The 14,766-nt window shown below is 38.0% G+C and overlaps 1 protein-coding gene across 3 annotated transcripts in view; it reads right to left on the bottom strand.

Annotated features, from left to right (window-relative positions):
• Positions 1 to 14,479, bottom strand: part of ARMC1 (armadillo repeat containing 1) — a 34,156-nt gene extending 19,677 nt beyond the window's left edge. The window contains exons 1-3 of one of the 3 annotated variants that reach the window (XM_050892370.1): positions 14,384 to 14,479; positions 11,285 to 11,485; positions 6,988 to 7,079 (exon numbers count right to left, since the gene is read on the bottom strand). In XM_050892370.1, coding sequence (XP_050748327.1) covers positions 6,988 to 7,079; positions 11,285 to 11,476 — 284 coding nt within the window. In that variant the 5' untranslated portion in view covers positions 11,477 to 11,485; positions 14,384 to 14,479. Of the gene's footprint in view, positions 1 to 6,987; positions 7,080 to 11,284; positions 11,489 to 13,720; positions 13,804 to 14,383 lie in introns of those variants that run through there. The other 2 variants (XM_050892368.1, XM_050892369.1) reach the window with 2 other exon arrangements.
• Between the last annotated feature and the right edge of the window lie 287 nt (positions 14,480 to 14,766).

The following is a 14,766-nucleotide window of genomic DNA, read 5'->3' as shown; positions in this document are numbered from 1 at the left end:
ACTGCAGTCAAAAACATAATAGGAATTACACACACATGACAGAATGAAGGAAAAAAAAAAAACAACACACAAAAGCCACATCTAGAGGTTGACAACCACCTAAAGTGTTGAGTACAGAAACAGTATTGATCATACAGAGCTCACTAAGCAACTAAGTTGCATGCAAGAAGAAACGATGACTTTGTAATACCTCTTTGACTAGAGAGGTCCCGAGATAAAAAATCAAACAAAACAGAACATCAAAAGTACATCGAGTACATCTTGTAAGGCACAGGGCAGACCCTTCCATTTGGTCATGCTTTCATATTTTTCTCAGTGACCAATTCTACACACACAAACAAAAACAATAAGCTCATCCTAAATTGCACCTCTCATAATAAACCTTTAGAACAGTTATTTATATGACTGCTGACGTCTATTAACCCCTGCAAAATATAAATCCACAGTAATACTTCAACATGTAAATTACTAGTTACATTTGAATTGTTGGCAGTCAAGTCTTGGACTATTTTTACAAACGACGTCCATCTTTCCAAGCCTTTAAACCTTATTTTCTTATCTCACAAAAACCATAACATTCTCCCAGAAAACCCATTACATCATGACTAAAAGTCCAGGTTAACACCAATACTATAAAACTAGGATTTTACACCATTTCATTGCCTAATGCTTTTTGTGTTTTATTTATTGTTACCATTTATTTATTGTTACCACCATATCTCTGTGTTGAGATCATGACTTCCTATATCCTTCATAACGCTAAATATACTACAGGAATACAAAAAAAGGTCTTGAAACATTTTAAAAAACAATTGCTGTACTGTGAGAAAGTCTGAACTCGTTAGTTTGCCACGACCCACAAGCAAAAAGAGCACGAACTTTTACTGAGTACATGCCTTACTGACCTAGGTAGCCCACAGCATTGAACCCATCCTCTCCCCTGTCCCTCCACTCCTTCCTATATATAATCTCCTCCAAATACCAGGAAGCTCTTTGACAGACAAAAGGAGCATTCAGCCACTCAGACCAAATAACATGGTATATTTAAAGAGGACATACTTATGCTTCCTAATACTTCATTGGGTTTTTTTTGGCAGAGGATGCTTTTTCAAAAATAACTTCAAAAAACAATCTATTTCTGAAACTTGTAAGATTAACAAAATATACAATAAAAACATTCCTTAAAGAAACTAGCGGTGGGGGAGGGGGCTATTAAGCCACTTTGCTTAACAATGCTGAATGAAACAGCCTGCAGACCTCTTCCTGCTGTGACCATCTATTATTCACAAGCACATTGCTACAGCACTGAACAGAGCGGAGCCCCACAGCCCCAAGAGATGCACCAGCAACCAACAGTGTAATTTTCTAGAAGTGCTTACCTTCTAATAGACAAAATGTAACAAAGTGGGTAAAACAAGGAGGCTTGGGAAAATAACAGGAAAGCGAAGGCCAGGAAAGTTGACATGGAATAGACAGACAGATGTGTGTATTGCTCTTGTTCCAGGTGATACACTGCAATTTGTAAATAATTTCTAAAAACAAAGTTTTTGGAACCTCCTGCTCACAGGAATATTTAAGACATAGGATAACCATGTTCTTCTCCAAAAACACAAATTCTCAGTACAGAATCACAAGTATGGTAGAGTCCAAAAATAATCATGCAACAGAATCATGCTTCCCATTACCCTATCTCAACTATTTCTCAATTTTGATGTGTAAAAAAACCCCATATACCAAGGATTACAAAAATAACATTATTAGGTGATTCAGGTATAGAAAAATAAAATCTTTACAGTCTGTAAAAAACTATTTCCTTCTCCTTTGCAGATCAGAATTTAAGTATTCCAATCAATAGCATAAATGTATAAACGCACTAAATATGAAAAGTTTACAGAATTTTTTAGCTGTAATTTAAAGTATTATCTTGAAGCCAGTTATTATATGGCAACATCCCCTTCATCATCAGATATCCCTTTAAATATGTGGTTTGCTTTCTTGCTAATTATTACATGGCCTTTGCCCTGTCTTCCCCCAACCATTCCTCCTTTCTCACAAAGGAGAAGTAGTATGTCACACAACAAAAATGATAAAACTACTGTGATGCTACAACCCTACTATTTTAATATCAGCAAATACTACCTGAAATACTTGGCTTTTTTTTTTGTCAGACATTGTAAATTTAAACTTTGCTGGTTGCAATGAATAATTAAATTTTCAAAAAGTATAGGTAATTAAGACTACCAAAAATTAAAATTGAGTAAGAAGTCAGCAATTATAGACGGCATGTATTTTACCAGATCTGCAAGGGACTCTAATTAAACACATATTAATTGCCCTAATCTTCTTAGGCAAGTAATAAATTGGAAGAGCTGATTAATGCACTGGATTTAGTTCAGCTTGTTAAATCTGACACCCTGGCAAAGGAAGACTATCTTGAAAAGCTCTTTTAGCTAAGTAATTGGAATTTTACTCTCAGTAATTTGCTGTTCCATAATAAGAGCTATTTAGTATATTGACTCTTCATCAGTTTTTTTTTAAATACATGTTAGTTATATTTAAACAGTACCATTATGCTGCTCGTAAAGATTATGAAAAATTATGAACTTTGACCTTTACTGTCCATCAAAAGTCACTTTCACTCTGAACACAAATTAGTATATTTCCTTGTAGGCTATAAATCCTAATTAATTTTAATTCTAGAAGCTGCTAATAACATTTTATAAAGTCCATACGGGCACATTAAGTCCTCCATACAATTCATAAAGCCAGCAACTAAACCAGTTTTCAGTATTAAATAACTGCTGATGAGTGCTGGAATACAATGAAACACCATTCTCCAGTAAGCCTCAATTTCTCCTCTCCTTTTTACCTATTTCCACAAACACTTTGGGATTTTAAAGGTCTGATTTCTCTCCAACACAATTACTACTCCTAGCTTATAACATGGAAAGATTCATCAAGCTTCACTTAAAAACAAGCAGATGTGCATGAACAAAAAAGAAATCTCTCCTGCTAGGGAAAAAGCCAGCAAATACAGAATAGGGCAACAGAAACTTTCATATTTGAAAAATGTTTTGAAGTATTCCATGAAACTTGAACAGCTTCTCACATCTCCTAGAAAATGTGGAAGTGTATAAAGCCTTTCATATGAAGCATCTCAGAAAGTCATATAAGTTCCAAATCAAGTTCAGTCTGAAAAAAAATCCTAAATATATATCTCACTGCCTTCAAATTTTTATTCTGTACTCTTCAGAGCTGACATTTCATATTTCTGCTCTAGAGCCTATAAGCTCCAGTCTCTACATCTAAAATCTGTTACTCTTCTGTTACCAAAAGCTACTGTTCACACATCTTGAAAATCACTGTCACAGTGAACCTAAAACCTACCCTTTGTTTCTTAGGTGAAATGTAGTATCAACTAAGGAGTCAGCCAAACATTCATTTTAAGCAGCACAATGATTTTCACAGATGAGCTATAACGCTTATTATAAGCCAATATCAAAAAGCTGAATAGATAATACTAGGGGACTGAAAAGTCATGAAATGACACATGAAGGTACCTCAAAGAACTACAGTTAAACTTGGATGTGTCTCAGATATTTCCTACCCATTTTCCATGATGCAGTAGAGAGTATAATTTACTGCTTATCATTAGATAAACAGGTGGCACTCAATTTCAACTCTCATCCTTGGTAGTCTTATGAAGGAAATAGTACTTTATCTTCATGATAATGAGTTTAAACAAGTGCTATATTCTTCCATTGGTTGTGTATTACTTCCAACAAAAGGGTTTTGGCCTGTGCCTGAGGCTCCCACGTACTATTAGAAGAAAACATAAGTAGCAAACCAACTCCAACTATTTTCCAGTTGATGGCATCAACCATTTAAAGATCTGTTAGACTGGTTAGCTGTAGGCAGGTTACAACAAGAAATTCCACACCTGAACTTGAGGTCTCTAATATAGAGACCTTCAAGGCTTATAAAGACATTCACATGATGAGAAAAGCCCTCAAGTTTCAGGATTTATGTAACTGAAAGCAAAAGAGAACTGGAATTCTAAACAAACTCTTGACTTCCTAAGCACAGTGCCAGTTCAGCACTGCTGAACATCAACTTAAGTCTGAAATATGACATATACTCAGTTTGTGGCTTGTCTCTGTGCACACGAGCTCCATTTCATTGCTTGAAAAGACACAACACAGCCTTATCAGTGGCAGAATACAGTTTGTCACAATTCAGTATGGAACAGGGAAAGTCACTGGATATTATTTAGTTAAGTGAGAAGTCAATGAAAGTGAACAGTGAGAGTTACAAAATCCTTGATGAAAGGGAAAGATTCAGACCACAGGATGTGCTTAACCTGTGAAGAGCAAAAAGCCAGTGACTACAACTTCTGGTCCAGAAGATGCTGGGTTCTGTCTCACTTGAAGGAACTGTGCAATAACTGGAAAAGCAGAATACTGACAGAAGTTCATATCTCTTTGTAGGATTTGTTTGCATTTTTATAACACATCATCAAAAAAAATAATGTAAGCCCCAAATTAAATTGTGGAAATAATCGAAAGATTTAGGTTAGATAGAGCGATGAGCTAGATACGCAGATTCTGGAAAGTACACTGGAACGTGCAGCATGAAGTCATTAAGACCAAAGCATTTATTACTGCATTTATTAACGTTTAGTTTCAGTTCAAAGAACTACAATATCTTCTGGTAAACTGAAATCACATTAAAAGCTAGACTCTGCATTTTGTAAAGCAAATCTGAAGAAGGTAGAGACCTTGTTTTCTCCCCTACAGACTTTCTCACAAAAAACCACAACCCCAAACTGTTGTTTTTTTGTGACAAAAATAACTCTCCATCTATCTTCTCAGCACTTTTCTACGATCTTTCTCCATATTTCTGCAGGCAATACAAAACTTAGTTTCAGCATTTCCTGTCAACATTAAAGCCTAAAATTCTGACAAGCACATGACAAAGTCTTGTGTTTGAAGATGCTATGTATTTTAATTTTCATATCATCACACTTTCCAAATGTTACAAGCATACAAATCAAATGTATGTTCTTATTCTTGCCAAAGAGCTTTCTAGAAAAAAAGAACACCTACAAGATTTCCAGATTTTACTGACTTATCTCTCCTTTTCTGCATGTTTCTGAACTTCACACTCTTTTGGTCCTTGAAATTGAAACATAGAAAAAAATATTGTCGAAGAGATTTCCGTAAAATTCTTTAAACAAAAGTTTTAAGTATGACTGTTTCCCAACTAATATTTGTAAGCTGCCGACACTGATAATGAACTACCATTCCCCTTTCAACAACTTCTTAAGGATGTCTCTGTGCTCTAAATAAACATGTAATCTATACTAAAAGTAGGTTCGTCTGAAATACATGCTTCTGTTATTACCTAAACATTTCAGTTCTTATTGTTATTATAAAAGTTGCAAGCAAAGATTTCTGTATATTTTACCTTAATTATGCTTGTCCTTAAAAAAAATGAATAATGTAAGACTTAATTCCATTTTTCCCCTTACATCCTATTAAAAGCATCTATCATTTTAAAAAGTTATAATTATTACATTATTCAAAAAAATTGAGAACTATTCTCTTCTGAATTCTAGTCATTTAGTTCATCGTCCTATTTAAGACATTTGTTTTAAATCCTTGTGTTTTGGGTAACTGGTGAATAACAAGATGATATTTAGGCATAACGCTGAATTTCATGCCAATACATAATCTTGCTGGTTTCAGCAGAATTAATAAAGTACTTAAAGGTAAACAGTTTTAATCTTTCTTAGATCATATATCACATAGGACTTCTGAACAGACCAGAATTTCCCCTCCAATTCTTCAGGTTCACACCTTTAGATAAGCAGTGTCGGAGAGAGAGATACAACAACAGAAGATACACCACCAAAAACTGGAGGGGCTATGGGATGAAGGAACTAGCAAAGTCTAGCCTTGGGTTTTTTCTAAAAGAAACTTGCAACTTATACCACGAGTGATACATTAGAGATTCAGCTAACATATTAAAGATTCAAAAGCTTTCCACTTGAATCTTTAATATACAATTTTACTTGTGTTCCATCCTTTCCTAAATAATTGTTTTAAACATTTATCTGAGACACATCTCAGTGCAGCAATATGACTTTTCTCCTCCTTCATGGAACAGTCCTTCAAATTTGAAAAGTCCAGTTAACTAGAGCACTATCAAACTGTTTGTAAAATAATCACCTTCTGATAACTTGATGGCAAATTAATTTTTGCTATGACAGACTAATCTTTGAAGGAGGCTGGGGGTTTTTTTGCTAATAATGATTCATCTTAGTTCATCATATTAATTTCTATTGATAAGTGCACACGTGCATCTTCTCCAGCGTGCATATACCCACACATCTTCCAGTATTCAAGAGAACAGTTAGCAATCTTAACAAAATCCAAGTCACAAATTTTAAGAGACATAACCCAGCTGACACATTCTACAAAGAAATTAGAGATCACTACAAACCTAACTTCTACTCCACCTGCAAGATGTTTCCCCTACACAGAACTGCAGATATATACCTTCAAAAACACATCGAAACAAATACATTGCATATACTATCTCCCTTCCCACAGGTGAGATTCAAAGAATAAATGTGGCAGACGCCAACCGATTTCATTAAATGCACTAGTGCAAGGCACCCTTATACAATGATGAGAAGGATTATAAGAGAACCTAAAGGGAAGAGAAAATTAGTTATCTCTAACAAGGGCAAGAAATCTGTTGTTTGGCAAACGACTTTCAAATGAGTATTTCTTGTAGATCACGGTCTAATTACTTTGCTATACTGTAAAATGAAAACCATTAATTGCTTGCAGCCACAGGATTTCAACAAGGAAGAATGCAATATTAAAAATTTGCTATACGAATTCATAGTCAAAGTTTTAGTTTGCATCAGAATGATATGTTTACACTGTCTTTGGATCCAATAACTCATCATAAACTTACTTTTGTATTACATTCTGTAAGCTGAGCATCATACCCAATTCACTTTTCATCTTTTCTCTGTTGGCACGGCACTCTGCCAAATAGCGGAGAGCCTAAAAGAAAGAGGACCACAGCAAATCAGCAATATGTCCAGTAAATTATCACTCATTTTCATTAGTGTACATCTGCAAAACATTCACAATGTGAGTTCTAGTAAGAAGATAAAGAGTATTATCACCTACTGTGTACATTAAAAAATTGTTTTATTCTTACAAATACACACAAAGCATAGAATACCTAATCCATGAGAAAAGGTTGAGAGACTGGGTTTGTTTATACTGGCGAAGAGAGTCTAAGGGACAATCTAACAGCTGTCTACAACTACTCAAAAAGCCTTTAAGACGATTAAGCCAAACTTTCCTCTACAGCAGCAGACAAGGTAACAAGCAGGAGCAGCCACAAATTGTAGCTTGGGAAGTTCAAATCAGATATTACAAAAAGTTTTTTCACTATGAAGGCAGTTCAACACTGGAACAGATGACCTAGTGGGACTGCAGAATCAACAAGACAAAGCTACAACTGACCTGATTGAGTGTCGGTGACAGTCCCAGTTCAAGCAGGAAGCTGAAGTGAATGACTTCCAGAAGTCCCTTCCAACACACATTTATGTGATCTGAGATCTAAAGTAATTTTTATACACTATGCTTCTAGTATAATTTCCATCAATTCTACAGGCTCCTCCCGTACTAGAAAACTCACCACCACCAAGCTTCTACTGTCCACAGAAAGAGATCTACCATATTTATAAGCTTCTGAAGACTAACTGCAATATTCATCACTCCATGCAGGAATAAGAATACAAGCAGCAGCAAGCTGTTTAGGTTATTGTTACCTACACCAGGAATTTACATTTATTTGTTGCCCAAGGTTTTGTTTATTTGACTTTCAAGGTAGACTCTTTGCACAACTTCACATTGCTGACCCCAGTCAGCAACTGTGTATTTGCATGATCCTCCTCACATAATACTCTTCCAGTTAAAATGTCAGTCCTTCTTTTCATGAGACATCTCTCTATTGTGAGTGCTGACAGACAAAGTTTTCTTAGAAGGAACCTCCAAAGGTATACAGTGCATTGTGCTTTAATCAGTGTTTTATTGATGTAGGTTCAAGAACTGCACTTGCAAAATCCTGCAATACACAAATACAATGGTTTATAAAATGGGTTTTGTGATAGCAAGGTTTAGAAGTGCATCAATTCTTTAAATATAGTCACATAATAGCTATGTTGCTCAATAGCTACTTTAAAAATAACATGCTCCTTAATCCCTTCAGAGATAGAGAACCAATTATCTGAGTTTTTTTCTAAATCATCTTCAGCACATATTAGGTAAAATTCAAGACCATTTTATTGCCTTTTGAGAAAGTCTGGCTGCTGTCTGGCATGATAAAAACTCTAAATGTGATTTTTGCTATTTCCTGATGTGGATCAGTATCAATAATTGCAGTTTATACATGTTGTATACGCATTTATTTTCTTACTTTTCAACTATAGGGAAATACCTGAATGATAGCTCTGTAACTTCCGTGTTAAGAAATGTATCCTTACTGGTGGAAAAAGTTTCTCATTTTTATTAGTCTCTGTTCAAGCAATTTAATAAGGACATAATGTTGTTGGACAAAGAAAAACCCATTCTTTTAACAGCTAATTATTTGAGTCAAAATGTAGGCAGTCTCTTTTCCATCTGTTACATACTCTTTACACACAAATGTAACTTCCACTAAAATAAGACCAAAGACAAAGTTATCAGAACAACTTAACTGACCTGACTTTTCAACACTAGGAAGTCCTATTCCCCCTGCTCCCCATGGGAGATGCAAAGGTCTGCACGTTCAAAGAATTCAGATCGTTTATGCTTATTAAATCATAGTCTACTGAAGGCATAAGGAAGATTACTATTATGTAGTTTGGCTCAGCCTCTGTTCAGCAAAACGCTTATCTACGTTAGCTTTAAGCTCACAAGTAATTTCATCATAATCAATAGGACTATCTTCATACTTGAATATAAAAATACACTGTTGTCAATCTTAATAACAAAAGACACCTTTGATGTTTTGTAAGTGAAATGTTAATGTAGTTTCTTAACTTCAGAGTCCTATTTTTTAAAATTTTAGTCCAAATTTAAGAGGGGAAAAAAAACTAGTATTGCCTGGGTTACTTCTCATTTTTTTATTTAAAACATTCAAAACTTCTAGCATTTGAAGTGTACCGTAAAGAATTCCTGGAATCAAAACTAGAGAAAACTATAGAAAAATATACTGCTCCTCGATCAGATAGAAGAAAGGACTGAACTGAAACTGCACATGCAGAGGAAAACACTCCCTGAAAGATTCTACAACATATCAAAGAAGTTAAATAGGGAACTATTATGATTCATACAGATTATTTATAATTTCAGCTATGGGAATCACAGAATAATACAGTAAGAAATTTAAAGTCAGTGCTGTACATCCTTTTATTAGGTACAAACTTAATGGAAAACCATTACATTTAATGATTCCCATTCAAATGGAAGCACCTTTTTGACCAATGGGATGGCCAGAAAAACAAAAACAAAACAAAAAGACCTTTCAGAATGGAAAAGTACCAAAAACGAAGACTAAAAAGTTATCAGCAAAGATACTAAAAGCTACAGAATCTAAGAGGTTCAAGAACTGATGAACACAAGGAGTCTGAGTAGCCGACAAAAACATGTTTTCACAGTAAACTGATCCATTTCTGACTGCAGTCAGGGTCCTGGGACATAGCATGGTCTCCTCTAAATCCTGATTCTTAATCCACTCTAACTGTAGGTTATCACTAAATGGAACAACACAGCTGGCTCCCTTTCCCACCCAATGAGATGTCCTTACAACACAACCTGAACAATATCTGGGGCTGTGGAACCACACTGCAAATCAGATTAGCCCTCATCAGTCTGACAAAGTCAGTCCTTTTTATGTAGAGTTCATTTTTGTACCATGATCACAGACTGATTACTGAATCTCATGCAGGCAGTGAGAATATGCAGCCCAAAGGAGCAAAGGAAGGAAAAAGAGAGTGAAACATCCAAACAAGATCCTCTTTTAAGACCACAACCTAAGGAAACTGCACCAGAAAGAAAACCAATGCAACATACTCCCAAGAACTGTAAACTCAAAGTTCTTCCAGTGAAGAACATTATAGTCTGGCAAATGCTATGGCAACGCTAACCTAAAAACCAATTAGCAGGACACAGGTCTCCTGTATCATGGGACCTCATCCCCTGAACCCAGAAGAGTATCAGAGACACTGAAGTAATTCCAAGAAGTCCACTAATACCCACTATGAAAGTAAAACAAATGAAAAATACAGAATTATGGTACAGATAGGTCTTAATGGTATAAAGAATAATGCATATTTCTATGTAAAAGCCAGAGCTCTTTATTCTTTCATTTCACATTGTTTAGAATTCAATAGTGACATAAAAATGGAAAAAAGAGCACCACATAAATTTTAGTAACTTAAAATCTCATTAGAAGAATTGAATTAGACTTTTAACAAAATCTTGACTTTTGTTTGTCCTGTTTCTAAGAAAGAAATACACTTTTTAAAGTTAGTATTTAGATTCAGGATGAGAAATCAGGACTTTAGTATTTATGATTCAGAACGAGAAGAAACAGACAAAAGCTGGAACAAGTTGTAGTAATTATTTTTGGGTTGGTTTTGATGGTTTTGGAGGGATTTTGTTTGGTTTTAATACCATGAGGGTGGTCAAATGCTGGAACAGGGTGCCAGAGATGTCATGGAATCTCCATCCTTCAAGGTGTTCAAGAATCAAGTGGACACAATCCTGAGCCGTGATCTGAGTACACTTAATTTGAGCATGAGACTGGACTACACCGCCTCTGGAGGTCGTTTCTAACCTAAATTATCCCATGGGTTTTTTGGTTTTTTACAATATGAATGTCGAATCACTGTGTATATTTACCAAGCTCCATGACTTCATCTTAAGAAAGAGATTTAAGGGCACTTACCTCCCTCCACACAAAAAGTGGAATAGCTGTATTAGGGAAAAAATGCAAAGTAAATTAATCTCTTCCAAAACCCATAAATTCCCCTGGAATAATGTGTCACTGCTAAACAATTTTTGAAATACATGTTTTTAAAAAAACGTGTATAATGAATATCAACGTAACATAAAACCAGGTTTTATTTTTTACATTTTTAGTTGTTTAAAGACATATTAACAAAGTTACAAAATGTCCTACTGACATACAACTTTATCTCCAGAATACTTACTAGTAAAGCTGAATGAACAACTGGAGGGTTGGGATGGTCCAAAAACAGAATAAGACCTGGCAGGCATCCTTGATCCTGAACAATGGCCCGTCTGTTCAGTGGGTCAGCTGCTAGATCTCGGAGTTGGTTAACTACAGATAGTGCATCAGGCTCCTCACTCATAGTAGAATTCATTTTTTCTGCACCATGCATACAAAATACCTGCTGAAAAAAAAAAAATCTCTGTTACTAATATCATAACATTTCTTATCAATTAAAACACAGGTAAGACAAAAGCACAATGGCACTGATGTGTTATAAGCATAAAAGTATAAGAAAACAAGGACTAGAATTCATGGAATGTGGATGGAATTGATAAGGATGTGGATCTTGAAATTTGTAAACCGGAAATCTAAACTTCCTATGTAGAGAACAGGTACATTTGGTTCATAATATTTTGATTTGTTTCCTATACATAATTTCAAACCAGTCAGCCTTTATGGCAGTATGTTTGTGTTGGGTTTTTTTTACACTACTGACAAATATTTCCAAGAAATCCATAGTTTTCTCACAACAAGGCACCCTAGAAGTCTATAAACATCTTTCTGTATAAACATGTGTAAAAGCAAAATATGTATTTTCAGAGTACCTTTAGCAATAATCAAATTTTACACAAAAATGAACCAGAAAAGTCAGCAAAAGATTAACACTGCATCAAGAACAGTGAACATTAAGTTTTAATCTGGATCTACGTATCAAATAACTAGCGTAATGCCATACTCATTCAAAGGCAAAAAGGGTTTTAGAGGGTGGGTTTTGGTTTGGTTTTTTCTTTTCACTAGTACCCTCTGAATAAAAAGCAAGCAAGAAGGTCATGCCTCGCTGCAGCCAAAGTCCAAGCCACCATACCAATTTCAAAGGAGACGTGTTAGCTTGAAAGTAATCAGGTTCCAGAGTTGTTTAATAAGGAATAACTACTTAACAGGCAACAAAAGCATAAGTTTACTCAGAGAAAATGCTACATCTTGGCGCAAAAAAAATGGTTTCCTTCAAAAGACTGACTAGGTGCCTCTGAAACTACTAAATGCTAACTGTGGTCCTGGTGTTGCCAGTACCAACTCATGCAAGTAACTTTTCTCAAGGCACAAAAGCGTGAGTAAATACATATTGTTAATGTGTTCTCTCATTTTTCCCCTGCATAAAAATAAAAAAAATTAAATTTGTAAGTGGTCACATTCTTTTAGCATCATTTCCCAAACAAATAATATTGTACAAACATTATATTGTTTTCTTACTGAAGTTAGGCCTTTCAGCAACACAAATTAATCATAGTCATCAAAAAAACCAAACCACAAATATGCATTTTGGTTATGATAATTTCTGACATTTTCACATAGAAAAAATTGCTGTTAATGTCTAAGTCACTGGTCCTTCTTTCAGGAAAGAGAGTGCTAATGTGAAAAGTACATGCCAATGATTAAGCTCCAGGCTATTTTTCTTAACTATCACAAGTCCAAAAGAGATCAACTGGGAGACACAGCAGCTCAACCAATAAACAACAATTTATATTTCCAAAGCAGACAACTCTAAATTAAGAGAAAAAAAAAAATCTATGTTAAGTATTATTAATTACTTTTCATAGTTGGCAAAGGAACTTAGTCAAAACTTAAAAATCAAGTCAGCTGTGAAGCTGATGCTAACCAAAGTCTCTGACTTCCAGTTCTGCGTCCTGAGCACCAGATCATCCCTACAACTCTCTCCGTCCTGATCACCTTTTGCCTTTTTCCTTCTAATCTCCTGAAAAAGCATGAAGCCAAATTTTACCCCCCTCCTACCCCATTAGGCCACACTCATGTCCTCCCCAGACCCTTCTCCCTCTCTCCTCAGCTGTGGCTGAGGAGATAACTGAAGTCTTTACTTTCTCCATCACCTACAACAACCAATTTTATGATAACTAGGACCTCTGGCACTTTTTAAATGAAATAACAATTCAGCTGTTTTAAAAGTTTTAAGAAGTTATCTAGAATTTGGGGGCCTAGCAGAGAAGTTAGCCAGGTACCGGCTCTTTTCTCCTCCTTGTAGCTTTGAGATCAAAGCTTAACAAAGGCACCGCAGATCTCTCCGTCGCTCTCCCTTTCCGCTGTGTCCTCACCGGGGAGGCCCAGGAGAGGAACCGCCACAGCTTCGCACCTCTGCTGTCATGCTGAGCGTTCCCTAAGCGGCAGAGCTGACTGTCCGGCTGCGGCAAGGCCCCGGGGCTCAGCTCCCGGGCCCCTCGTCCGGCGGAGGCACAACCCTCCACCGACGGGCTGACGTGAGCTCCAGAACGCGGTCAGGGAGAGCAGGAGGGTCCTCAGCCGGCCTCGCCGCCCCCCCTCTCACGGCCATCCCACCCTTCCCCAGCGTCCCCCGTTCCCGCCCCCCCGGCGCGGCCTGTTCCCCTTCCCGGTCCCATACCGTCGCAAAAGACGTCCCCGGCCGAGCAGCTCAGCCCCGCGCCCCCATCGCCCGCGGGGGCAGCACGGCCTACGGAGGGCAGCGGGAGGCGGCCAGCACCAGGGCCCGCCGCACACGCATCACCCGCCGGGGCCCGCTCTGACCCCGGCACTCCCCACCACCCCGCAACCCGATTGGCGCGGGGGGGCCCGCGCCTCTCCGCCACTCGTGGCGCGCCTTGTTCCTGACGAGGCGCGATTGGCCGCCTGCGGCGCCGCTCTGCATGCCGGGAGTTGCAGTTCGGAGAGGGCCGCAGGACCGCGCCTCCGAGGAAGAGACGGGGGCGGGGCGGGGGGGGGGGGAACACAGCCCCTTAGAGTTCGAGTTGTTTTGTTTTTTTTTTAAATAACTTTTTTTTTTCCTATAGATGGTCACCACCAGAACTCGAATTTACTGTTTAAGTATACTGTGAAATAATATAGTGTGAAACACACCTCATCCTGCATGGGGACACAGTACCTACCCCCGTTTTGAAACCCGAAGCGGGTGGTCCCCACCCCATGAGACGCGGGCAATTAGTTTTATTTTAATATAAGCAGCTCTTAATTCTATTTGAAGGTTTGGGCTCCTCCCCCCTCAGTTACAAAGGTTTTTTTCATCTTCACATCGCTCTGCTCCACTCACCACAGTTGAACCTTTCGAGTTTCCAAACGCCGGCGCAGAGTTTCCAGCAGAGCTTTTAAAATTGGAAACGCCTCCTACATAATCCTTAAACCTAGATTCAGCTCAGGGAAGCTTTCTCCGAGTTCCCCTACGCCCCGGCAGCCCACCCCGCGCCATCTCCGACTCCCACCGACGTCGACGCGCACCTCCGCCGCTGTCACCGCCGCCCCCGCGGAAAACACCTCTCGCCTCCTACGCACGGCAACGCTTGCCGCCCTTTCCCGCACGTCTGAATGGGGCACAGCCGGCGCCACCCACCCAGCCACCGGCGGCGCCGCAGCCGACGCCCGCACCCCAGAGCGCCGTTAGCCAGCAGCAGCCGCCTGGCAGAGCCGGGAGTTACC

This window comes from Gymnogyps californianus, chromosome 2, assembly GCF_018139145.2.
Source record: "Gymnogyps californianus isolate 813 chromosome 2, ASM1813914v2, whole genome shotgun sequence".
NCBI classification, from domain to species: Eukaryota; Metazoa; Chordata; class Aves; order Accipitriformes; family Cathartidae; genus Gymnogyps; species Gymnogyps californianus.
Note: the sequence above shows the minus strand (reverse complement) of the source record. Positions and strands in the feature narration are given on the sequence as shown.